This window comes from Mustela erminea, chromosome 4 (genome assembly GCF_009829155.1).
Source record: "Mustela erminea isolate mMusErm1 chromosome 4, mMusErm1.Pri, whole genome shotgun sequence".
NCBI lineage: Eukaryota > Metazoa > Chordata > Mammalia > Carnivora > Mustelidae > Mustela > Mustela erminea.
Window position 1 is genome coordinate 82,417,386 of NC_045617.1, and position 24,288 is coordinate 82,441,673.

At 38.3% G+C, this 24,288-nt stretch overlaps 1 protein-coding gene across 4 annotated transcripts in view; it reads left to right on the forward strand.

The window, feature by feature from the left end:
• Nucleotides 1-24,288, forward strand: part of ROS1 (ROS proto-oncogene 1, receptor tyrosine kinase) — a 145,714-nt gene that overhangs the window by 84,822 nt on the left and 36,604 nt on the right. For all 4 annotated transcript variants that reach the window (XM_032339707.1, XM_032339708.1, XM_032339706.1 and 1 more), the window contains 15 exons: nt 874-1,088; nt 1,602-1,762; nt 2,161-2,305; nt 4,955-5,217; nt 7,974-8,037; nt 8,573-8,775; nt 10,323-10,528; nt 11,038-11,324; nt 14,384-14,560; nt 15,704-15,906; nt 17,590-17,734; nt 18,680-18,912; nt 19,000-19,176; nt 22,964-23,132; nt 23,801-23,918. In XM_032339707.1, the coding sequence (XP_032195598.1) occupies nt 874-1,088; nt 1,602-1,762; nt 2,161-2,305; nt 4,955-5,217; nt 7,974-8,037; nt 8,573-8,775; nt 10,323-10,528; nt 11,038-11,324; nt 14,384-14,560; nt 15,704-15,906; nt 17,590-17,734; nt 18,680-18,912; nt 19,000-19,176; nt 22,964-23,132; nt 23,801-23,918 (2,766 nt within the window). The remainder of the gene's footprint in view (nt 1-873; nt 1,089-1,601; nt 1,763-2,160; nt 2,306-4,954; nt 5,218-7,973; nt 8,038-8,572; nt 8,776-10,322; nt 10,529-11,037; nt 11,325-14,383; nt 14,561-15,703; nt 15,907-17,589; nt 17,735-18,679; nt 18,913-18,999; nt 19,177-22,963; nt 23,133-23,800; nt 23,919-24,288) is intronic.

Here is a 24,288-nt window from a genome sequence, read left to right on the forward strand (position 1 = left end):
TAATGAAAATAGTCCTTGTGAATATACTTCTTTATAAGGTTCCCAATTTCCAGTTATGGTCCCCTTAGGTAGTTTCAGTTTTGTCAGGGAGGTATTGTGAAATTTACAGATCAAAATTTGTATGTATTTTAATTTTAAACACCATACTTTAATACTTTCTAAAGAAGGGCATGTCAATGCTAAAAAGGCTTTAGAAAAATCATTAAAAGAAAAAAAAGTCATTGAAAGGCTAAACATCACTGAGATAGTTTTTATTTATTGAGTACTAGGCAACCAGAGTAATTTGAGAAATCACCAAGCAGATTTTTAAAATAAAAATTGTAAAATTCTGTCATTGAGGAAAAAAACTGTAAAATCAGTTTAAGTAATAGTCTGTTAACTTGAATCCCCCAGTCTGAAAAGGAGCATTTTGAATAAGCTGAAGAGCTTAATGAGTATCACTGAAGAATAATTGTGAATAGTATAAAGTGAAGGAACAAACATGCTAGAAGATGAATGGCAAATAAGGAAGGCGACTAACCAACTATAGGAAGAAGGCACGGCACAATGAGGAAAAAGCAGTCAATATAGAGGGTACTTCCAAGAATTGAAAGTATTTGTTAAAACCTGTGCATCCTCTTGCCATTGCAATATCACGTCAAGAAGAAAAGTCCTAGAAAATTTGCTTTAGGTGTACTTGAACAAAAATGCAAAAAAAATCAATTTTCTATGGAACTAAAGATAGCAATGATTATTGTTGCAAAGTATTTCCTTTTTGCTTTTGTATACACAAAACACACACTCTCACAAACACATATTCTCTCCAGTAAGGCATGTACCAAACCTTCCCCTTCACTTTAGGTACACATGCTAATTGGTGTCATGTCTTCGCAGCTCTGGGGAGACCAACATCACAGAATTTGCAGCCTGGAGTACCTCGGAAATTTCCCAGAACACACTGATGTACTATAGTGGTCGCCTCTTCTGGATCAATGGCTTTAAGATTATCACAGCTCAAGAAATAGGTCAGAGAGCCAGTGTCTCGGTTTTGGAACCAGCCCCATTTAATCAGTTCACAATTATTCAGAGTTCCCTCAAGCCTCTGCCAGGTACAAGATTTTATTCCTGCTTACCCACTCTCCTCCAAATTTTTTATTAAATAAATGTTTAGGTTGGGATTCTTTTTCTTAAGAATTATGTCTTTTTTTAAAAAAAGATTTGATTTATTTATTTGAGAAAAAGACAGTGAAAGAGAGCATGAGAGGGGAGAAGGACAGAGGGAGAAGCAGACTCCCCATGGACCCGGGAGCCTTACTCAGGACTTGATCCTGGGACTCTGGGATCATGACCTGAGCCGAAGGCAGTTGCTCAACCAACCGAGCCACCTAGGTGCCCAAAAATTGTCTTAAAAAGAAAAAGGCTGTAGTAGTTTCCATTGGTCAATTCACTCTTAACCAAATTTGCAGCATGTAACAGATAAAGAAAATTCTCAGGATATATTAAAGGAAAGGAAATTTCATTTTGGTACCAATTATTAGTAACTTCCATTATTTTTCCATGTTTTCTATGATGATTGAGAATCTGAAATTCTTTTCCCCTCTATTCTTTCTTTCATCCCATAGGCAACTTTTCTATTACCCCCAAGGTTATCCCAGATTCTGTTCAAGAGTCTTCATTTAGGATCGAAGGGAATGCTTCAAGTTTCCAAATCTTGTGGAATGCTCCCCCAGCAGTGGATTGGGGTGTAATTTTCTACAGTGTGGAATTCAGTTCTCTGTCTAAGGTATAGTGTGGGTTCTAGTAGCTTCCAGTTCTTAAGCAGTCTGTACCATCTGCATCAGCCCTGCCTGCGCTGATTTGTGCTTCTTCCATTTAGCCAAGCCCGTCTATTTCCTTTGTTGTTCCCATACATTTGGTTATTTTTCCTGAGAGCCCTTGTTTATAGCCAGTCTCTGACCATTTTGGGGTTAGTGGTAACAGCTGGTTTGTTAGATACGTTTTAACTGGTCTGTGTGGAACCACATGGAACTGACCAACATTAGCATTTCCAAAATTGCAGGTTTTGACTTTACATGTGAACCAGAGTTTGGGGATTTTAGTTAATTAGGAATAAAGGATTTTATGATTCTCTCACTAAGAAAATAATGTGGTGTTTTTTTTTTTTTTTTCCTTATATTTTAGTTCCTGGCTAGTGAACAACAGCTTTCACCTGTATTTACTGTGGAAGGTCTGGAGCCTTATGCCTTCTTTAATCTCTCTGTCACTCCTTATACATACTGGGGAAAAGGCCCCAAAACATCTTTGTCACTTCGAGCACCAGAAACAGGTACATGGGTCAAAATCTCTTTTACAAAAGGCAGAACCTCACTTTCTATGACCTAGAATAAATAGCTACTAATTAAAAAAAAAAAGACCTTTTAATGACTTTGGAGATTAGAATAACACCATTAAAATAAATCTGAATAAATTATTCCAAAAGCACATATCAAAGATTTCTTAAAGACTTTTTTACTTGTTTATCATAATATATCTGATGCAGAAATTTCAGGAAATTTGTGAAACACCTGATAAGGAAAATGGGCATATAACAGCAGAGACAGTTTCATGGAAGGCAGGCTTGCTGGTAGAAGTTCTCATGGATGGTAGCTTAGAGTCTTCCAAAGATGAATAACTGATTTGTCTAAATTAAATGTTTCTCTTTGGTATATATTTTAAAAAGAATACTAGTCATATCTTTATATGTGTATTGCTATAAAATATGCAAAGCACATTTATATGTATCACTCCTTTATTAAACATTTGTTGCATACCTATTATGTGTCAGAAACATCATTTTATCCTTTTGTTTGACCCTCACCCTGCTCTGAGAAAGGCAGGACAGGTATTATTATCTCATTTATGCAAATGAGAAACCAGAATCCCAGTGGCTCCCCAATGTTAAATAGCTAGTTAAGTGGCAGGGCTGGGACTTAGTCCAGACTTTTTGCTGTAGTCTGATCAAATCTCCTTTTGGTCATTTCTGCAAATGTGGTCAATGATAGTATCTTATTGATTTATTTAATATCAGCTTATTAGCAGGACCTGGCAGGCAGTGAGAGCTCAGTAAGCATAGACATCCATTCACCACTGTGGTTTGTTTTTTTAAAAAGATTTTATTTATTTATTTGACAGAGATCACAAGTAGGCAAAGACAGGCAGAGAGAGAAGGGGAACCAGGTTTTCTGCCAAGCAGAGAGCCTGATGTAGGGCTCAATCCCAGGATCCCAAGACCATGACCTGAGCCGAAGGCAGAGGCCCAACCCACTGACCCACTCAGGTGCCCCACCACTGTGGTTTTTTAACTGCTAAGATTCTTTCAATGATATTTATCCATAAGTCTCATAACAGGAACATAGTGGAGCCTGGGCAGGTTCTGGAGCAGTTAGCATTTGGATCCAGGTATGCTCTCTTTGAGATTGTCTTGGGATATCAGCTTTGGTCGAATTCTTCTATGGAAATGGCTTTATCTGCATCTGTCAGGGGATGCACAGCGGGCTAGGGTCATCAACATTCTGCTGGATGTTGGGGACAACAAAATAAAAAAAAAAAGAAATGAAAAGATCTGGCCTTTGCCTTCAGGAAATTTATAGTATAGTTGGGAAATTATTCAAATTGACAAATATTTATTAAGCACTTACTGTGTGCCAGTCTTATACTAGATTTGAGGGGATTTTTTTTAAAGAGTGTGATATGTGATTTTTCTTCTTTTTAAAGATTTTATTTACTTATCTGACAGACAGAGATCACAAATAGGCAGAGAGGCAGGCAGAGAGAGAGGGGGAAGTAGGCTCCCTGCTGACCAGAGAGAGCCAGATGTGGGGCTCGATCCCAGGACCCCGAGACCACGACCCAAGCTGAAGGCAGAGGCCTTAACCCACTGAGCCACCCAGGTTCCCCTAGATTTGAGGGGATTTAACAAGGAATAAGAAAAGATACTTTCTCTGATGGAGCACGTAACACAGTTGAGATAAACACAGCTTCCAATGATAATAGAAATGAGACTGTGAAAATTGAGTTACAATGGCACAGAGCAAATAGACAAGATGGAAAGCTTCATCTGTATCGAGCTTCATCTATACCATCTCCTAAGAAGGAGAGCACGGTGCTCATGGACTGGTATGGTCACCGAAGGCCTTTGGGGAGGAGGAATTCTAGCTGGGCTCTGCGAGATGGTGCAAGAAAATGTATCCATGTGAGCACAGTGTAAGCAGGCCTGGAGACTTCAGAATGATGTGAGTGTCAAACATTGAGAAGTGACGTGATTGGAGTGGAGAGTGGAAGGGGACCTTGTAGAGGACTCAGAAGACAGAAGACAGGCATCTTGGATGAAATGACATAGACATCAGGCAGAGGAATTTCTTTTGATTAAGAGGAAGATAAATTCACTGAAGGAATGGGAGAGACTAAATTTCTTGGTTTGATTCTAGGATTAATGGTAACCCCAAACCGTATTCTTGGGGGCTACTCCCTGCTGCCGGAGAGGATTCAAGGTGAGAGTGCCTGGATCCGTCATATACTTCATGTTACATCCTGAACTGGCTAAAGGCTGGACCGAGTTCCGGCCTTGCTTCCTGTGACTGCCATTTCCACCACCAGCTGAATCACTGTGTCAAGATGAGAGTACATATTGTATTTTATAAGGAGAATCAGCCACCCTCCAGATGAGGGTGATGAGGCGCAGATGGGAAAGATGGACCTAAGTGCTGGCAAGAGGGATTTGGGTTGAAGATAAGAAAGATTTGATGAAATATCAGGATAGGTTCGTGAAGAAATCTTTGGAATATTCTCTCCTGAAGATCTTTAAGAACAAGATAGATGCACTCCAGTGGTCCGGAATGAGAAGTACTTATTACTAAGCTTCTCCACACGCTCACCATGAATGGTAAAAAGTCAACCTTTCATTCTTGTCTACCTTATCTGTGTCTCTGCTTTGCAGTTCCGTCAGCACCACAGAACCCCAGGATATTTGTATTACCAACTGGAAAATACCATAACCTGAATGAAGTTGTGGTAGAATTTCGATGGAATAAGCCTAAGCATGAAAATGGTGTGTTAACAAGATTTGAAATTTTCTATCAAATATCCAACCAGACAGACACAAATGAAACATTTGAAGACTGGATCGCTGTCAACACAACTCCCTCGAAGATGTCTTTTCAGCTTGAAGGCATGAGTCCTGGGTACACTGTTGCCTTCCAGGTATGAATAAAAACAGGGAAATGAGGGTCTTAGGATTGATTAAAGGACTAAGTTAGGAATTCGGCCTCTCTGTCAATAATTTGGGGTCCACTATGATCATGGAAGTCAAGTGGGTAATGAGGACACAGAGGGGAGAGGGGACAGCTAGGGTAAAGGACATCCTGACAGCTTTCTGGCTTTCAGATTCAGAACAGACCATTATTTTTTCTGTGATCACTATAGGCCATGGACCACAGTAGATAACTTTTATATTCCTTATCTCATTTGATCCTCTTATGGTCTGTGAAGAAAAATCCAGGTCCCTGGGTGTATCAGTGAGTTACTAATGCTGTGTGGCTAGGAAGTGGTGTGCTATAGTCCAACTTCTAGAGTCCTTTCCAACAGACAATTCACTATTGTGGGTCCTCTGGATGTCCCAACTTGGAGCTACCCATGGAAATAAAAACTAAGGGTCTAGGTGGTTGACATCTCAAAGTTACTGTTTGGCTGCTGATAGAGGAGAAAGTGAGAGAGAATAGGAGCCAAGAATAAAAAGCTACCCCCACCTCATTTTTGTCTTTTAACTCTCATATGAGATAGCTTTCTACTTACAGTAGACAGCTTGATGATTTTCATATCTTCATTAAATAGAAAGTTGGTGACAATGTTGTACATATTTAGAGCCATTTTCCATTACTTCTCAGGGAACATAATGCTTTGGGAAATGTTTTAGAGATCTGAGCTTCCTGAGGATCTAGTTTCTTTTTGTAAAGTCCTAATTTAATAATTATTTTGTTAACATATTAGGCCTTCATAGATAAATCAAAAAAGTTGTACGTAAAAGTTAAAGATAACACACATTCCTACTGGTTAAGATTTATGTATGTTCTGGTTGAAGAAATATCCTGGTTAAGTGTATCTGTCTGTTACATAGAGCTTCAGATCTCAGCCACCCCAAAACCACGCAAAGTAATATGCATGGGTATGCACGAGTTTCATTTAACATGGCCTTGTGCAAAAGTGAAGATGGCTTGGTATATGTATGTAGCATCATACACACACACACATATACAGAGAGTAGTGTGTATAATATGGTAAAATATATTTAATACTAGAAATATATAAAAAAACCTAATGTTTGTTGATTGAAAGGGCACTTGAGGATCTTCCCTTTGGGTCCATCATTATGGACATCAGTTTTCTTTACAGGCTATTGTGCATATGCAAGGTTTAGAAGTGGAAGTAATTCACTACACAAGAAAAGACATGTAATAAAAACTGTTTTTAAAAAACTTTGGTACTAGGATGCAGGGCGGCACAGTGGGAGGAAACTATACAGCCCTCAGAAGACTTGGTATTTTTGTCAGTTTTTGCATGTGTCATTGTGGATGAGTTATTTAGGTTTGACTGAGATTTTGTCCGGTTTCTGCTCTTAGTAGTTGTGAGGATTGAAAGAGATAATGTATGTAAAAGTTGTTTGAGATGCACAATTTATTTTCAAATGTAAGTTTTAATTGTTATTTTTATTATTTATTTATATTTATATTTATTCTATTTATTATTATTATTTTCTTATTATTTTCCTTTTCTAAATCTCCTTTTTTAAAAGTATAGTAAATTTCGTTATTTAAAGCTTCTAGTTGTTTATTTCACAGTAAGTGGAAATTTACCATAATATGCATAGTTTTGTTTCTGTTAAATGTTCTACAGAAAATTTTGAAAATAGCTAAAACTTTTCTTAGAAATTCAGATCTTTTGCAGTGGAGATTTGTGCAATTACTCCATACTTTTTTTTTTTTTAAGATTTTATTTATTTGACAGAGAGAGAGAGAGAGAGACCGCAAGTAGGCAGAGGCAGCAGGCAGGGAGAGATGGGGGCAGGCTCCCTGGGGAGGAGAGAGCCCCATGCGGGGCTTGATCCCATGACCCTGAGATCATGACCTGGGCTGAAAGCAGAAACTTAACCCATTGAGCCACCCAGGTGCCCCTACTTCATACTTTTTTAGACACAAAGATCAACAACAATAAAAAACAAACCACCAGCATGAATGTGAGGCAATATTTACCTCTTAGTGATTTATTGCTTTATACTTGAATGGAAGTAACTATTTGAAACTATTCAGTCAGAAAAAGAAAAATGCTATACGATTTCACTCATGTGGAATTTAAGAACACAACACACAAACATAGGGGAAAAGGGAAGAAAAGGAGAGGGAGGCAAACCATTAGAAACGCTTAACTGTAGAGGACAGACTGAGGGTTGCTGGAGGGGAGGTGGTTGGCAATGGGCTAAATGGGTAATGGGCACTAAGGAGGACAATCGTGATGAGCTCTGGGTGTTGTATGTAAGTGATGGGTCACTAAATTCTACTCCTGAAACTGATATTACACTGTACGTTAACTATCTGGAATTTATTTTATATTATTTATTTATTTCTATTTTAATTTAATTTTATTTTTCAGTGTTCCAAGATTCATTGTTTATGCACCACATCCAATGCCTAATGCAATCTGTGCCCTCCTTAGTACCCACCACCAGGCTCACCCAACCCCCCACTCCCCCTCTCCTCCAACACCCTCAGTTTGTTTCTCAGAGTCCACAGTCTCTCATGGTTTATCTCGAACTAACTGGAATTTAAATAAAAACTTGAAAAAAGATTATTCATAATCAGAATTATGAAGTGAAAACTTCAATAATCTATCAGTTTCAGAATGGAATTATTATCATTGAGGACACCATTGAATGCCATTTTCTTGGTATCTTTTTCTTTCTTTAGGTTCGAGTCTTCACATCTAAAGGACCTGGATCATTTTCTGACATAGTAAAGTCTAAAACAGCAGGTATTTATTACCAAACACCTGTGCAAAAAACAGCTAGTGTTTTAACAACATTCTTGACCCTGGGTATGCTCAGGTTATGAATACTGTCTCTGAGCTGAAGTTACAGTCAAATAATCAATTTTTATCATCTAAGAACATGTTTAAATAAGCCTAAGCATAGGTTGCCTGGGCAGTGTTGACCAAGACTGGAACAGTAGACGACCCCAGAGGAGACTCGTGGATTTCAGAATAGTCTGCTCATGAATCAAGAGATTTTGCCAAACTGGGGTGCCTGGGTGGCTCAGTGGGTTAAGCCGCTGCCTTCAGCTCAGGTCATGATCTCAGGGTCCTGGGATCGAGTCGCGCATCGGGCTCTCTGCTCAGCAGGGAGCCTGCTTCTCTCTCTCTCTCTCTCTGCCTGCCTCTCCATCTACTTGTGATCTCTCTCTGTCAAATAAATAAAAATAAAATCTTTAAAAAAAAAGAGAGATATTTTGCCAAACCAAAGATTTTTTTCCCCTATACATATTCTAAGTGTTTTATTTCTTGTTTTCAGAAATCAACCCATTTCCATACCTTATAACTCTTTTTGACAGCAAGATAGTTTTATTAGATATGGATCAAAATCAAATTGTATGGACATTTTCAACAGAAAGAGACATCCGTAGCATGGGCTACACAGCTGATGACGGAATGGGGTATTATGTTCAAGGAGACTCACTTTACCTTCTGAACATGCACAACAGGTCCACTTCTGAGGTATCTCACTATGTAAACTATTCTGGAAGGAAAGACATGGATAATTTGCATACCACACTACCCTATAATTAAAAAGGCTGGTCAGTGGTTGAGCCATTAAGATTAGAATGGTTGATAAAGACAGATTTGTCTAATTATTTAGCCTCAGATAAACAGAGATTAGATTTTGGGCAAATGTCATTCAGAATTAATCTTGCAAATAGCTATTTGGTTTAAGGCACTGTGTTAGTTCCTGGGATAGAGGGGGGAAAAAAAATCACAGTCCTTGAACAAATTCAGTCTGGTATGAGTCTAACACTAACAGGATAGTAGTGTATAATAATTCATGTGTGAACTTTGGGATCTGAAATTTAGAATTTAACTGGCTTCACCACTTACTAGATCTGGCCATCAGCAAGTAACTTAACGACTGATTATGTGGTATCTGGTCATATGGCTCCTGTGAAGATTAAATGAGATAATCTAGGGGAGGCCTGAGCACAATGCTGGGAATGTGGTGGCATTCACTGAATACAGCAGGCAGACAGAAGATAGCATCATACCAGGCTGAGGGTAGGATTGGTGGTATGACAGAAAATGGGTGATCAGTGCAGGTTGGAGAGGTGGTGGTATAATGGAAAGACATGCTGGGTACCAAGAAGATGATCCAGGTGAAGGTGGGAAAAGCTGAGGAGGTAGTAAGTGTAAAGACAGGGAAACAACAGAACCATACCATGTTTAGGAGACTGTAAATGGAGTGAGCTTGGAATGGAGATGGGGGTGAGGGTGAGTGAAGGACAGGTTGGAAAGCTGGAGAAGTAGACAGGACCCTCAATATAATGGGCCTCTTCTACGGTGCTAAGGTGTCGGTGCCAATCCTGAAGACTACATCAAGCCATTAAAGAAACTTAGTGAGTCATTCACATGATCAAATTATGTTAGAGAAAGACCTCTCTGCTAGTGATGTCAATAATGAGTTAGAGGTTATGTCTTAGACAACTAGGAGGCCATTACAGAAACCCAGACAGGAAATGGCAGGCAGGAAATGAGAGGCAGTGAGACGAGAAAGGAGAGAACAACTTTGGGACATATTTTAAATGGAATTTATTCACAATGGGCAGTCATGATAGGAGGAAGTCATGAATGCATCACATTTGTCAGAATTGCTCCTCAGGTGAGTGTTGGAAATCCATAAAAATATAGTATGCAGGAGAAAAGAAGGTTTTGGGGGTGAAGTGATGAATACTATTTCCTGGGATCATTCATATGGAGATGTTCAGTATTCAGTTTGAATCAGTAACTCAGTGAGGGCTTTTGCTACTGTTCTTGTAGCACTGGTATATGAATTATAGTTTAAGTCATGGTAGTTGAAATTAATCAAGAGAAAGAATACAATGTGGGAAGAAGACCAATGATACAATGATACACAGTCCAGAACTATTGAGATTTTGGATTATAAAGAAGTGCAGTAAATAAGTAATATGGTAGATTGCAGAAAAGTCCTCAAATTTGAAAACAAAAATAATGACCACTATCTCCTTGGCTGTGTGTTTCTACCTATTATTAAGATTTTCCGAGGTACACTGGTTTTTGATATCACAATTATTACAATTGACTGGATTTCAAGGCATCTCTACTTTGTGCAAAAAGCATCACAAAATGGAATGCAAATATTTGATGTTGATCTTGAACATAAGGTGAAATACCCCAGAAAGCTGAAAATTTGCAGTAGAAATTCAACAATAGTCTCTTTTTCTGTATATCCTCTTTTAAGGTATGTAAAGTGTGACTATCTGTTTCTGCTTGATGAAATAGACATTTAATGTAATATCTTTGGTTTAATGTTAGAAGTCATTGATGGGAAAATAAGATACTTAGGGTTCTTGACTAGCTGTATTAATTCATACTAAGTAATTCTACACATAAGTTATGAGCCCAGAACCATAAATTTGTAAATTTAACGCATACTGACAATTTGGCTAACCTAAAGTTATGGTAATTACCAACAGGAAACCAAAGCATTGCACATAGCACCTCAAGGTCATTTTAGTCCAAGGCTTTAGTTGTAAACATAGTTATTGAGAAGTCATGGGAAAATGCTATCAACTAAATCACTTGTGGCCAATTCTATCTCAGAAGGTTATTGGACACTTAAACATGTTCTCTCCAAATGCTGTATTTGTCTCTCTGTTTGTTAGGAATGATTGGTCCTCACTGGAAACTAGCATTCACAATGATATGTTTTATTCATTAAGTTGGAGGGTCTTTTTCTTCCCCCTATAGTCGCCTGTATTGGACAGAAGTTTCCGATTTTGGCTCTGAGCTGTTCTACTACAGTATTATCAACCAGACCTTGAATCGCATTCTTCCACCTATAGCCACAAACCATTCAAATGGAAGGGGACAGTGTGTTTGCGGTATTACTCAATTTGAGTTTAGTGGAACAATGACGATTGATACCTCTGACCTGAAGAAACCACAGATATACTTTGTCAAAGGGCGAGAGATCTGGGCCGTGGATCTGGAAGGATGTCGGTGTTGGCAAGTTGTCCTGGTGCCCACTCTGCTTGGTAAGACATCCATGTGTGTGCTTAGATGCTCATTTGTAATTGCGGTCCCTCCTGTTCCATTAAAAAGAATATATGCAAAAGAAAATACACGTGGTATTTGCTCTGGACAATGCCAGCTGTGTCTGCAGAATATAAGTCAAGTTGTTTCCAGGAAAATTGTATATAGATATTCACAAAATTTTCTGGATCCGTGGGTTTCTTGTGCTGTTGTTGTTGAAGTTATTGTATAATTAACAGTAGAGCTACAATTTTTTGAGCTTAACTATATAGTCTAAGCAAGCTCCCAAATGTATTACCTCATTTAATTTTCAAAGCACCTTGATGAAGTAGGTGTTAGTGTCCTCATTTTATGGATGAGGAAACTGAGGCCGAGGAAGACTAAGATACTTGTCCAGAGGGCCATGATTAGTGGAGGAGCTGGGGTTTGAAGCTAGGCCTGACTATAGTATCGATGATCTTATTATCAGCACCCCACTTTACTTCTGTCGGGAGGGTCCCATTGTCTCCACCTTCAGCATTAGTTGGTCAGTACTTGACAGGTCTATTTGTTGAAATGCAGTGCATGTGGAGGAAATACTTAAATGTCTGAAGGGATTTGGAGGTCTTCTAATTAGGAGCAACTGCAATAGGAAAAAAACGCACTCTAGATACACTCATATATTATTATTTTTTTAAATTTATTTATTTCATGGAGAGAGAGAGGGAGAGAGAGAGAGAAAGAGAATGTGCATGAGCAGAGAGAGGATGGGAAAATGGGGAAGTGAGGGGGAGGGACAAGCAGACTTCTGCACTCAGCCTGGAGCCCTACTCTGGGCTGGGTTTCATGACCCTGGGGTCATGACCTGAGCTGAAATCAAGAGTTGGACTCGTACCCAACCGAGTCACCCAGGCGCCCCTACTCTCATATAGTCTTAAGAGTCTACTCCTCACTGTCCAATGTAGTAACCACCAGTCATATGTGATTTAAGTTCAAAATAACTAAAATTAACTGAAATTAAAAATTTAATTCTGCAGTCACATGAGCCACATTGTAAGTGCTCAAAAACACATGGTTATTGTGTTGGGCAGAGTAGAAATAAAATATTTCTGTCATCAAAAGTGCTATCGAACATTACTGGTCTATATAGTGAAGTTTTGAAATTGCAAATGAGTGTGTGTATGTGTGTCTGCGTTATAATTGCACATATGGTTTTGTTGATATGTTACCTAAAGCCTTTGAAAAACAATTCCAATATACTTTGAATGGGTTTTGGAGATAATGTTTTGAACTTCTCTTATTAGGAGACTTACTTGTTTCTGTTCAATCTGTGACAAAGACTCTTTCTTGATCAAACATTGGGTTCCTCTGAGCCCTTCCTCAACTAGACCTTGACATTGGTCTTCCATGCTTGTCATTGCTGACTCTACTTTTAGCAAGAACCCTTCCAAATCAGTTTAGAGATAATCCTCCACACCTGGTATTTGATCTCGTTCTTTACTCCCCACCCGTGATGGTCTAGGCTTGCCTTTAGCAAAAATCACAATAAGCCAGTTTAGCAAGAATTTTTCTATCCTTGCTGTCTCCTTTTAGAAATTTTCTATCCACTGATCCCCTCACTCTGCTAGTTGGATCTGCATCCCCAGCTGACCTTGTTGTATGTGAAGTTGAGCACATCTCTCTCCTCCAATATATTATAATATTACAATAGTCTTAACTAAAGTCTTCCTTGCCATTTAAACAATTGTCAGAATAATACACATCTAATCTAATCTATCGTCTAATACACAAGAATTATTTAGTGGGCCATTATCTTATAGGTATAGAACCGGTTAATCTTGCAGGAATCCATAATTGAAGTTTATAACCCTAAAATTAGAAAATTGGAATGACTTTAGAGATCCTTTATCTGGCATGATGTTGGAAGCAATCCCCTCTATGAAAACAGCCTTGTTTGAGCTCCTTCTTATAAAAAAAAAAAAAAAATCTATTTCTTTATAAGGAAGTTTTAAAACTTTTTGGAATAATTCTTTTTATCAGATTTCCCTGCTATATTTAGCCAAAGTTTTGTCCTCATTTTTCCCATTCACTGGTCTGAGTTCTGACCCCTAACTTTATAAAGAATCTACTGTCATAGCTCATGACAGTAAATTGGAAGAAAAATTCATGTATCTTGAACTACTCCTCACATGATGTGGCTTCTAGATCTTTCTTTGCCCTGGTCACCCTCCTGAGGTTTCACTCCGGTTGCTTGATATATTCTTAAATGTCACCTCCATAACAACTCCCTATACTCTCATTGTGATCTGGTTAGTGCAGGGAGCTTCTGACTGCCCCCGTCTTCTTTTATTAGAGCTAAAAGTGACCTTACATCTTTGGGTTGCCTGCCATTTGAAAAACCCATAGCCTTTTTCATGTTAACTATTATTAAGCCAGATTTCTTTCATTTGTTATTTATAGAATTGATTTTAAGCTTGAATTTAGGTTGTCACATTTATTCCTATTTCCTATTCCTATTTCAACCTATTTCCTGATTTTGTTATATTTTCAAATCTTAAGTCAGTGAGTAAACCTATTAGTGTCAGTAAGAATCATGTATCATGTACAAATTTGATAAGCATTTTTACTTTGCGTTAATTCCTAATCATTGGTAAAAAATATTGAGCAAGACACTGAGCCCTGGGTCTATCATCTAACATCTCTCTTCTAATAGGCATTGTTTGATGTGGAGTCACACAAGTTAAGTTGTAAATCTTGGCTCTCAACTTTACTAACTTTGTGGCCTTGAGGAGATTATTTAACTCCTCAAAGCTTCAGTTTCCACTTCTACAAAATGAGGCTAACAATAATAGTATTTACCTTATTGACTTAGGATGGAGCTAAATTGAGAAAATATCTATAAAATCTTTAGCTTCACAACATAAAATAAAGGTGGCATTTTTTTCCACACTGAAATGATAGAAAGATTCAAAACTTAGTGATTACAATACAGAAAAAGTATTTCACGTACTGTGTAGAGTAGAAACATATGTTATGTATATTTTGTTCTTTGTGTTCTTTATTCTATGTTTTTCATGAGCAGGAAGAACACTGGAAAGCTTAACTGTGGATGGGGAATTTCTTTACTGGATCTCCTCAGCAAAGGACAGCACGCAGATTCACCAAGCAAAGAAAAGCAATGGGGCCATCCTCTCTCAGGTGAAGGTCCAAAGGAGTAAGCATATCTTGGCTTACAGTTCAGTTCTGCAGCCTTTTCCAGGTAATAAGATTGTACTCGTAATCAGCATGTTCTCCCAGTTTAGGGTCAGAAAAGTCTCAGACTGTCTTCTCCAGGCTGAGCACCCAAAGCCATTTGTTATGCTCAGCATTACTCCAAATGGTTGGGATTGGTGCATGCTAAGATTGCTGTTTGCCCTGGATCATAATTTAGCTCCATGTGTATCCATGGCTCGGGCTGTGGTAGACAACTTTAGACATTGGAAACCCTTGTCTGTCATTCTCTCTGTCTTCTTTCTCTTCTCATTCCCATCATTTCCCTTCTTTTTGTCCGCCCCCCACCCCGAAGGATATTTTAGACCTCCCAGTCCATCAAAAAGCACCGCATTAAGTTTCAGGACTTTTTCAAAGTAAAGTGCTGTATTTATTGTAGCATTTTGTAGGTCAGCCATTTATCATGAGTACATGTGTGCTAAGATTTTTTTTATTAAGTTCCTAACTTTTTTGGTAATCTGTGACTCATGTTTTTTTAGTGCTGTGCCTAAAACTCTATCTCTTCCATAAACCCTGAGGGTTTTATTATGCCGTTTTGTATGATGCAATGGCTTTTAGGAATGTATGTCTGGCACTATGGCAGAACTAGCTATATAATTCACTTTTCATTTTGAGAAACTTAAAAAATTTAGTAAGTCCGTGCAACATCTGTTTGAAATTGAACACACGCATAAACCTGTACATCCTTAAAAATAAAAGCTCTAAAACGAGCATGAATTTTTGTAACTGGAATTAATTTTAAAAACATGATTAATATAATGCTGTCATACTTTTTGAAAGTAAAAAAAGGGTCAATTTGATTTTGCTACTATGTATATTATTCAGTGTACTTTAGCGCCACCTGCTGGAGATTTTGAGCAATATCAGTTACCGTGCTCCCTTTTTCTGAGGCTTTTAAGGACATCAAAATGTATGCGGGGCCGGGGTCGGGGGGCGGGGGGGACCCCAAAACACAAAAAACAAAAAAAAAAACCTTGTCTTCTTTTCCTGAAAAACATACCCAATACTTCAGTATATCATACTTTGTCAGCTAGGTTAATAAAAGTTGTTGTTATCCTTGATGTTAAATAAGTCTGCTCTTCCTCTTTTATCTATGTGTGTGTATATTCTTAATCTTCTTTTATTATTTTAGATAAAGCATTACTGCGTCTAGCTTCAGATCTAGCAGAGCCGACTATACTTAACGCCAGTAACACCAGCCTCACAATCAGATTACCGCCTGCCAGGACCAGCCTCTCGCTCCTGGGCATCACCAGCCCAACTCCAACATACCTGGTTTATTACAAAGAAGTTAACAGCAGGAAAACCAGCTCTGAGCTGAAATATAAAATGCTGGTAAGATTGGACCTGGTGGTCTTTGTCTTTTCACAGGATACCTGTTTCTGATATAAAATTCTCATTCGGGACACCTGGGGGCTCAGTGGGTAAGCGTCTGCCTGCAGCTCAGGTCAGGATCCCAGGGTCCTAGGATCCAGCCCTGCATTGGGTTCCCTGCTGAGGAGGTGAAGCCTGCTTCTCCCTCTTCCTCTGCTGTCCCCCCTGCTTTCTCTCTCTCTCTCTTTCAAATAACTAAATAAAATCTTAAAAAAATAAAATTCTTACAGTACATTATTTTGTATATTATATTCTGAAACACGTGACTGTGCAAACTTTTACAGCTGATTCATTCATGCAGATAGTGTTCTAGTCTGGTCTGGGAATTAAGCTTCAGGGAAGGATATTAACCCTGGCCAGTGGTGGATTGCCATAGTGACAGTTTCCTGAGTGTCCTGTGAGAACAGGGTTTATTGCCCTCCCTGACTAATTATCCCCAGAAAGTGATAGAGATGTGTTTTTGTGGCCTCTGTGGAAGACTGTAGGTTGAGGGATAAGAAATGATTAGATGGAAAGAACATTACTGTATACCCCTCCTCCATAGCACATATTTAATGTAAAAATGGTATGTTCTATTTTTGTCTGTTATTTCCCGTATGCTGTGAAATGCACCGTTATGTAGGGGTTATGTTTCTATTTATTCGTCATTGTTTTCTTAGCACCTAGCATAGTAGTGGGCTTTTAGAGGCTTTCACTAGATAGTTCTTGAATGGATGAATTAATTGGCACAATTCATCCCATCATTGGCATTGGTGTTTCAGTTGTCCTTGTGATGGAGTCATATGTGTCCAATATTTTGCTCTGTGCTTGTTATTTAAGCAAGTCAACAGGTGAAATTGACCATCATCTGTTGGAGGTTAAGCACTATATACTTTTTCCAAAAGGACACATGATTCTTGTTAGTTCCTTTTATTTTGTCTCTTTTGACCTTTCTTTACACTTCCCGATGTATCAGAGACAGCTTGGATCATTTCGCTGCCCCAGACTGGGCACTGGCTAGTTCTGTTACTGCTCCTGGTTGATCCCATTGTCTTCACACTGATGAATATGGATCCGAGGCAGTGGTTCTCTAACCTGACCACACACTGGAGTTTTGAAAATCTCTGGGTCCACATTTCACCTCTGACCAGTGCAATCAGAATTTCTGGGGGTAGGGAGAAAAGGCACAAGTGTTTTCTTAAGACTTTCCAGATGATTCCAAAGTACAACCAAAGTTGAGGATTGTTGGTCTAAGGAAAGTATTTTTACTTTCTGAAGCATTGCTTCTAAGTATGACGAGCTAAGCCAGCTTCATCTTTCATCATATACACTTAGGAGTCACAACTTTACCAGACCATCTTGCTGAATGTTTGATGCAGTGCTAGGAAATAGTATCTCCTTCTGAGAATTGGGCTTCATACGTGAAATGAGCATATCACGGAACTGACCAAGAGCTGCCCATCATTTGGCATTTATTTTTGGAGGTATTAGGCAACCCAGGTCTGGGCAGATCAGAATAGTGAACATGATCGTTCCCATGATCCAATATCAAATTAACTTTTAAACATCCTTTAATTATTTTCTCCCTTCAGTTAAACAATTTCTTCTCCTTTGTATAAAAAAAATAAGAAGAGTTGGGTATTGATTTTTAAATATGAATTACAGGAATTTCAGGAGAGGATAGTCCTACTTGATGGGTTACAACCATTTTCAACGTATGTGATACAGACAGCTGTAAAGAATTATTATTCAGACCCTCTGGAACGGTTACCTCTGGGAAAAGAGATTTGGGGAAAAACTAAAAGTGGAGGTGAGTTATGGGCTTGGGATGGGTTTTTAGAGTGGCATTTCATGATATATGTGATATATATATATCTCTATATATTTTTAATTTGGATGCTAAGTAATCTTGATTATGTGAAATTTTAAGCTTAATAAGAAAAATATATTGTTGAAAAAACCCTGATGAGCTGATCTGTGCTCTAACAACAAAAGATGACTAATATTCCTTTGGAATGGAAAGCAATAAGAAGGTAAGATATCAGAATCAATACTTTTGACCAAGAAACACATTCTCTGGTCTCACCACAGGGTGTCACCCGTTTCCTATGTAGCCACAGGTCTCTGTACACGTGGAGACACAGAATTCAGCCTTTATTTCTGTGTGAATTTTACCTGAGGCCACAGAGATTGAAAGTAAATAACATCATTGCCTTGGGCACCTAGGTGGCTCAGTGGGTTAAGCCTCTGCCTTCGGCTCAGGTCATGATCTCAGAGTCCTGGGATTGAGTCCCACATTCTCTCTCTCTCCGCCTACTTGTGATCTCTCTCTGTCAAATAAATACAATCTTAAAAAAAAAAAAATAATAACATCATTGCCTGAAAGAAAATGAGATCTAGAATCTAAAGAGGTGTTCTAAGTGGTGGCGATGATTTTGAGGTGATGCCATTTCTTTCAGATGTCTCTGATGACATTCCCCCAAACAAATCTGAATGGGTTTATTCATCTTCATTGGCCGTATCATTGAGCTGGCGCCAGAGAATAAGTTAGTCCTAAGGCAAAATAAGCAAGAGCCTTTCAGGCAGTCTGTTAACTTTCTATGTTACCATGATATGAGAGACTGGCTTTCCTTTGGAACATCTGTCATTTGTTCTGCTCACATAATATGATTATTCCACAACCAAGACCCCGTTCCTTCTTCCCTCGTTCCTTGCTGATGCAACATCCCCTGTCATTTGTTGCTGTTTATTTCAGTGCCAGAGGCAGTCAGGCTCATTAACACAACGGTGCAGTCAGACACCAGCCTCACCATATCCTGGAGAAGATCTCAGAAGCCAAATGGACCTCAAGAGTCAGTCCGCTATCAGTTGGCAATCTCACATCTGGCTCTAATTCCAGAGACTCCTCTAAGACAAAGTGAATATCCAAATGGAAGACTTGCTCTCCTTGTCACTAGACTTTCCGGTGGAAAACTGTATGTGTTAAAGGTACAGTGAGCATCTTGGGCTCTTGTATTGGTGTTCTCAAGTGTAAGGCTCTGAAAAGGTTAAGCAATTGTTCTTTTTTACAAAAAGGTTCTGGCCTGCCATGCTGAGGAAATGTGGTGTTCAGAGAGTCATCCTGTCACTGTCAAAATGTTTGACACACCAGAGAAACCTTACGCCTTGGTTCCAGAGAACACTAGTTTGCAGCTCGATTGGAAGCCTCCTGCTGATGTTAACCTCACCAGATTTTGGTTTGAACTCCAGAAGGTAAATCTCACCATACACTTTTCATGAAGATCTGTGTTTTATGCTATGGGATAAATTAGAAGACCTTGCTCATATGTCTAGAGTGTTCTCTTGTATAAATCAACAATATATTTGACAATATTCACTGATTTAGGTTTGTCATATACAGAAGCTATCTAGACTCATTTCTGATGGAAACAATTTCCAGAGAGATTAGTTTGCTCTTAAAAGGCTCCATGGAAAAGGGTATAAACTATGGTTTACTGGTTTTCATAATATTTCGCTTAGTTTAGATATCATCAGCGTGGCTGTCCAGCTTAAAGTCCATAGCAATTTGGTGTTTTCTATGAAAAAAAATAAAAGAAACAAACAAGCAAACAAACAACCCCCAAAACCTTGTTTAGAAATGTTCTTTCTGTCATTTAAGGGCTGTGTAGCAACAGGAGAGAAATAAAATATTAAATGAGTTTATTCTAAACTAGTTTTATCTTGGGTGATAAACTTTAAATGGTTCTTCATCCCAAAATCTTCATGCTTTATCCAATTTAAAAATACCCACTGAATTTGAAAGCATCAATTAATCTGATTAATTCACTGCTCGGGAAAGTCTATGCTGACTTTCATATTGCCACACTTAAAATGGATTATTTTAAATAATTGCTACGTTTCATTTTCAGCAGTATGTATTTTGTGTGTCCACATTTGCAAAGATTGGCTAGGAATCCTTTGTTCAGTTGTAACAAAAATGAAGCAGTATAGTCATGGCCTCGTTTTTTTAAAAAAACAAATGGAGTTGCTCCTCTGGATGTTTTAAAATTTTAGTATGTAAGATATTTTTAAAAAGATTTTATTTATTTATCTGACAGACAGAGATCACAAGTAGGCAGAGAGGCAGGCAGAGAGAGAGGAGAAAGCAGGCTCCCCGCTGAGTAGAGAGCCTGATGCGCGCTTGATCCCTGGGATCATGACCTGAGCTGAAGGCAGAGGTTTAACCCACTGAGCCACCAGGTGCCCCTGTAAGATATTTTCTATGATCTTGTACCCTTTAGATAAAATCTGTGAAAACTGTGTAACAGCAGTGAATGTCAAATTGACAAAACCAACGGCCATAGTTTAGTTGGACTTTTTCCATTGAGCATGTTTATGATGATTTGTTGCCTATTTAAAAAATGGTCATCTTATAAAAATGCAATTAAATTGGAGGGTCACCTTTTTTTGGACATCTGTTGAAGTAAGCTCAATGCACTTCAGTTTAAAGGCAAGGTGGGGGCTGTAAACTTTATGTATGTCAAAGAAAGAAGATGGGGAAAAGCCTTACAGTTGGTGACCCTAAGCCCCTCCTTCTACCGATGAGAAGTCGGAGAACCAGATAAATGCCATACTGAGTCAGAAATCACAAGCCAGGCAGGGAAGAGTCCTGGGGGCTGACTCATCCTACACCAGTCCTACTTGGGTGCTGTCCATGGAAGGAATATGAGTCACTAAGGCACTCAACCCACTCCTCAAAGTTTGGGAACAGGACAGCTGACTGAGCCTGCTTGGTTCAGTCCTTGTGACTTTCATGCAGTGCTTTTTATTTAAAAACTTCCTCTGCATTTGCTGAAGAATCTACCACTTAGAAAATTATGAAGCTGAGGGTGTAGGATTCAGTATGACCTGGTACCAGCACTAACTGCTGAGCCCAGTGGAAGGCTGTGTTCTGAGAGGGATGATGAGTACATATATTCAGAAAGTTCTGTATCTTTTGAGTAACTTGAACCTACCTCATAATTATAAGACAACTAGGAGTGATCCTCTAACTTCATACTGAAACTCTGAGGGGTGAGAGGTAAGGGTGAATGTGTATCTTTTTGATTAATAGTTTTTAAAAATAATTTTTAGGAAAGAAAACAGAAGGATAAACTTCCTGTTTTCATCTTTCTTGTTAAAATGTCCTTCTATGGAAAATGAAGGAATTAGACCACATGGCTAAATTTCTACCTAGTTCTTAAATTCCACAGTTATATATATTTTTAATCACAACAGTGTATAGAAGAAGAACATATTTAATTTAAGATTGAGGAGAAACAAGTAGTTTCACTTTGGTAAATTATTTGCATGAAAGCCATTAAAAAGTTGAGTTTTTCTCAACTGTCCAGGAAAATTCTTACCAGAACCAAACATTTTTGAAGTTCCATTCTCTGAGACATGATAGTCTGCACCATTTCCTCCACACCCCCGCCCAAATAATTTGAAAATCCCTCTGTGGTATTGAAAATCACCCCTGCACTTGTTGGCCTCTGACAAATGGAAGGTCCTGACTCCCTTGTGATTTACTGGGGTAGCCGTGGCTCCTCTCCAAGTTGGTGGTCTGCCCAGAACATTCATTGCTGTGGTGAGGCCAGTACTCGACAGTTTTCCAGCAGAACCCTTGGTCACACATCTGACCTTCCAAGGAGCTTTGATCATTTCTGGGTGGTATGGAATGTTGGGCCATCTAGACTATTCACTTATGATAGTTTCTACAGCAGATTATTAAGGAGCCAGGACCACAAAGGGCTAAAATTTTTGAGCCAGGAATCAATATTTATCTCTGTTGTTTTTTGTTTCTCTCTCTGTCTCTTTTTCCCATGGTTCAGAGTAAATATTATGGACCCAATGCATCTGTTTCTAAAGCCTGCATGTCGTAGTGGGAGTGGTCCATTTATGAATTTAACAGGCAATGGCTCAGCCATCAGCATTTCTGTCTTTTTTCCCATTCCTTCCAACCACCCTTTGCCTCTTTCTTTTTGTAACAAGGTGGTCTACTTCCTGAAGGTGCTGTAGAAATCATTCCTTATTGGATAGAAACTAATATAAAGTGTCCATCCAATGAAATGATGTGACCTTGTGAGCGTGAAATGAAAAACGAGATGTAAAGTAAGGTTTATTTATGGAAACTGACCTTCTTAGGAAACTCTACTGGAGAAAATACACTAAGAACCCTTGACAAAATGCCATATCCTCTCTGTCTTTCCGTACTCATACACTGAAAAAAAATCTCCATTTTCAAATAAGATACCAAGGGTCCAAATACACAGATTTTTAAAAAGCCATGCACAAAGCAAGTGTAAGATAGTTATAAATAGAGACCTGGTGTCTACAGTGGAATGGAAGTAAGATTTCCTAAATTTAACTTCTATCCTTGCTACTTGGTAGCCGAATGATGATGGACAGAAATTTCCTTTTTTTTGGGAACGGGGCTTTGTATGCATAAACATAAGGAATGCTGGTTAGAGGTCTGAAAGGGGATTTGGAGGAAGAAACTAAACGTTTTCATTTATAAGTCACGGTGAACCTCTTGAAAGAATCAAAATATGTAAAAATATTATTAATTTGAAAATACATTATTAATTAGCAAATACACAGAATTGAAAATATCATTGCTCTGATCCATCATGGTCCCTCAGCTGTGAATTTGTGTTCTCAGCTATCCTGATTTAAGGCAGGTATCTGCCATTAGGAATAACAAAAAGATAAGCTTCGAGTCTTCCATAATGAATATATGTAGTAAGAGGTTCATGTCTTACATTGGACTCATCCTAAGAACTGTCCTTCAAGTCAGTTATAGCTTGTCACAAAAGCAGAAAAACAAAACCAAAAAAACCCCCATAAAAACATAAAATGGCTGTCAGTGGTAGAGATAATGTTTGAGATCCAACATTCCTAGAGAAGCTCTTCTTTTTTAACAGAAAATATATTTGATTTAAGTTTTTAATGGCTTGCCATAGACTTGTGAATTTCTATGTTGTTTTCTTAAAGAAACAAAAAATACTACTTCTTTTTCCAGTGGAAGGACAATGAGTTCTCCCGTGTTAATGCTTCATGCATCCAAGGCCCAGATTTTGTGTGTAACATCACAGATCTACAGCCTTACACGTCTTATGCTGTCCGTGTAGTGGTGGTTTACAGGACAGGAGAAAACAGCACCTCACTCCCAGAAAGCTTTAAGACAAAAGGTAAGTCCTAACAGCCTCAGTATTAAAAAAAAAAACTCCTGTAAGTTTCTCAATGCCTCTCTTACCACTTCTTTTACCAATCCTAGAGGTTAACCTTTTTTTTTTTTAAAGGTGTAAATTACTATTTCTAGAGCTTGAGTGAAGAACCTGAAAAGAACCAGGAGTCCTTACAGGCATTAACGATGTAATACTGACCTGGTCTTGTAGAACCCTAAACGGGGCAAGATTATTTTATCTTTCAGTATCCTCTACTTTGTGTCTGGCTGTGACATTCTGCAGTAAGAATGAAATGAAAACAGTGTTACTGAGTGTTCAACATATATTTATTCACTGACTGCTATCTTCTAGATGCTAAAAATAAAAATCCAAAAGAATGTTAATTAGTGATCCCTATAAGTGGATCCCTATAGAATCAAGGAAAAAATTCTTCCAAATTTACAGTAGTTTCTTTGCATCATTTACTTTGTGGTGAGCTAGAATCCATCTAATCCATCACTTGTAAAAACTTCAGATACTCATTTAAAAATATACACTCATATGAGAATATTTTTGAATATTTCTTTAATGTATTTGGCTTTCCTCTTTGGAAAAGTATTTTATAGAAAGATGCAATGCAGAATATTTTATACTTCTGACTTATTAGTCAGTATTTTCTTATGTTTCCAAAGCTGGAGTCCCAAGTAAACCAGGCATTCCAAAAGTATTAGAAGGGAGCAAAGATTCAATACAGTGGGAAAAAGCCGAAGATAATGGAAGCCGACTTGTGTACTATATCCTTGAGATCAGGTACGTCCGTTTGCCAAAGTTCTTTGTAAACTACAAAGAACTAAGCAGTTAATTATAAGGTATTATTAGATTGAAATTAACTGTATTTATGAACGTGTATTTATAAGTAAATACGAAGGATCTTTAGTGGAAGGACCTCGAGGGCACCGTTATGTTCTCTGCCTTGGCACTCCAATTACAAGGCAGATCACATCATTGTTCTTGGAAATCTGCAACTACTTGTCAGAACTTTATGGAAATAATCCAGTCATTGGCACATGCAGTTAATATTAATATCTATTCTGTTCAAGAAGCTGAGCTGATGTTCGATATGAGATGATGGTATGCATGTGAATTTCTGACGATAATTTGTTTTAGCAAGATGAATAAT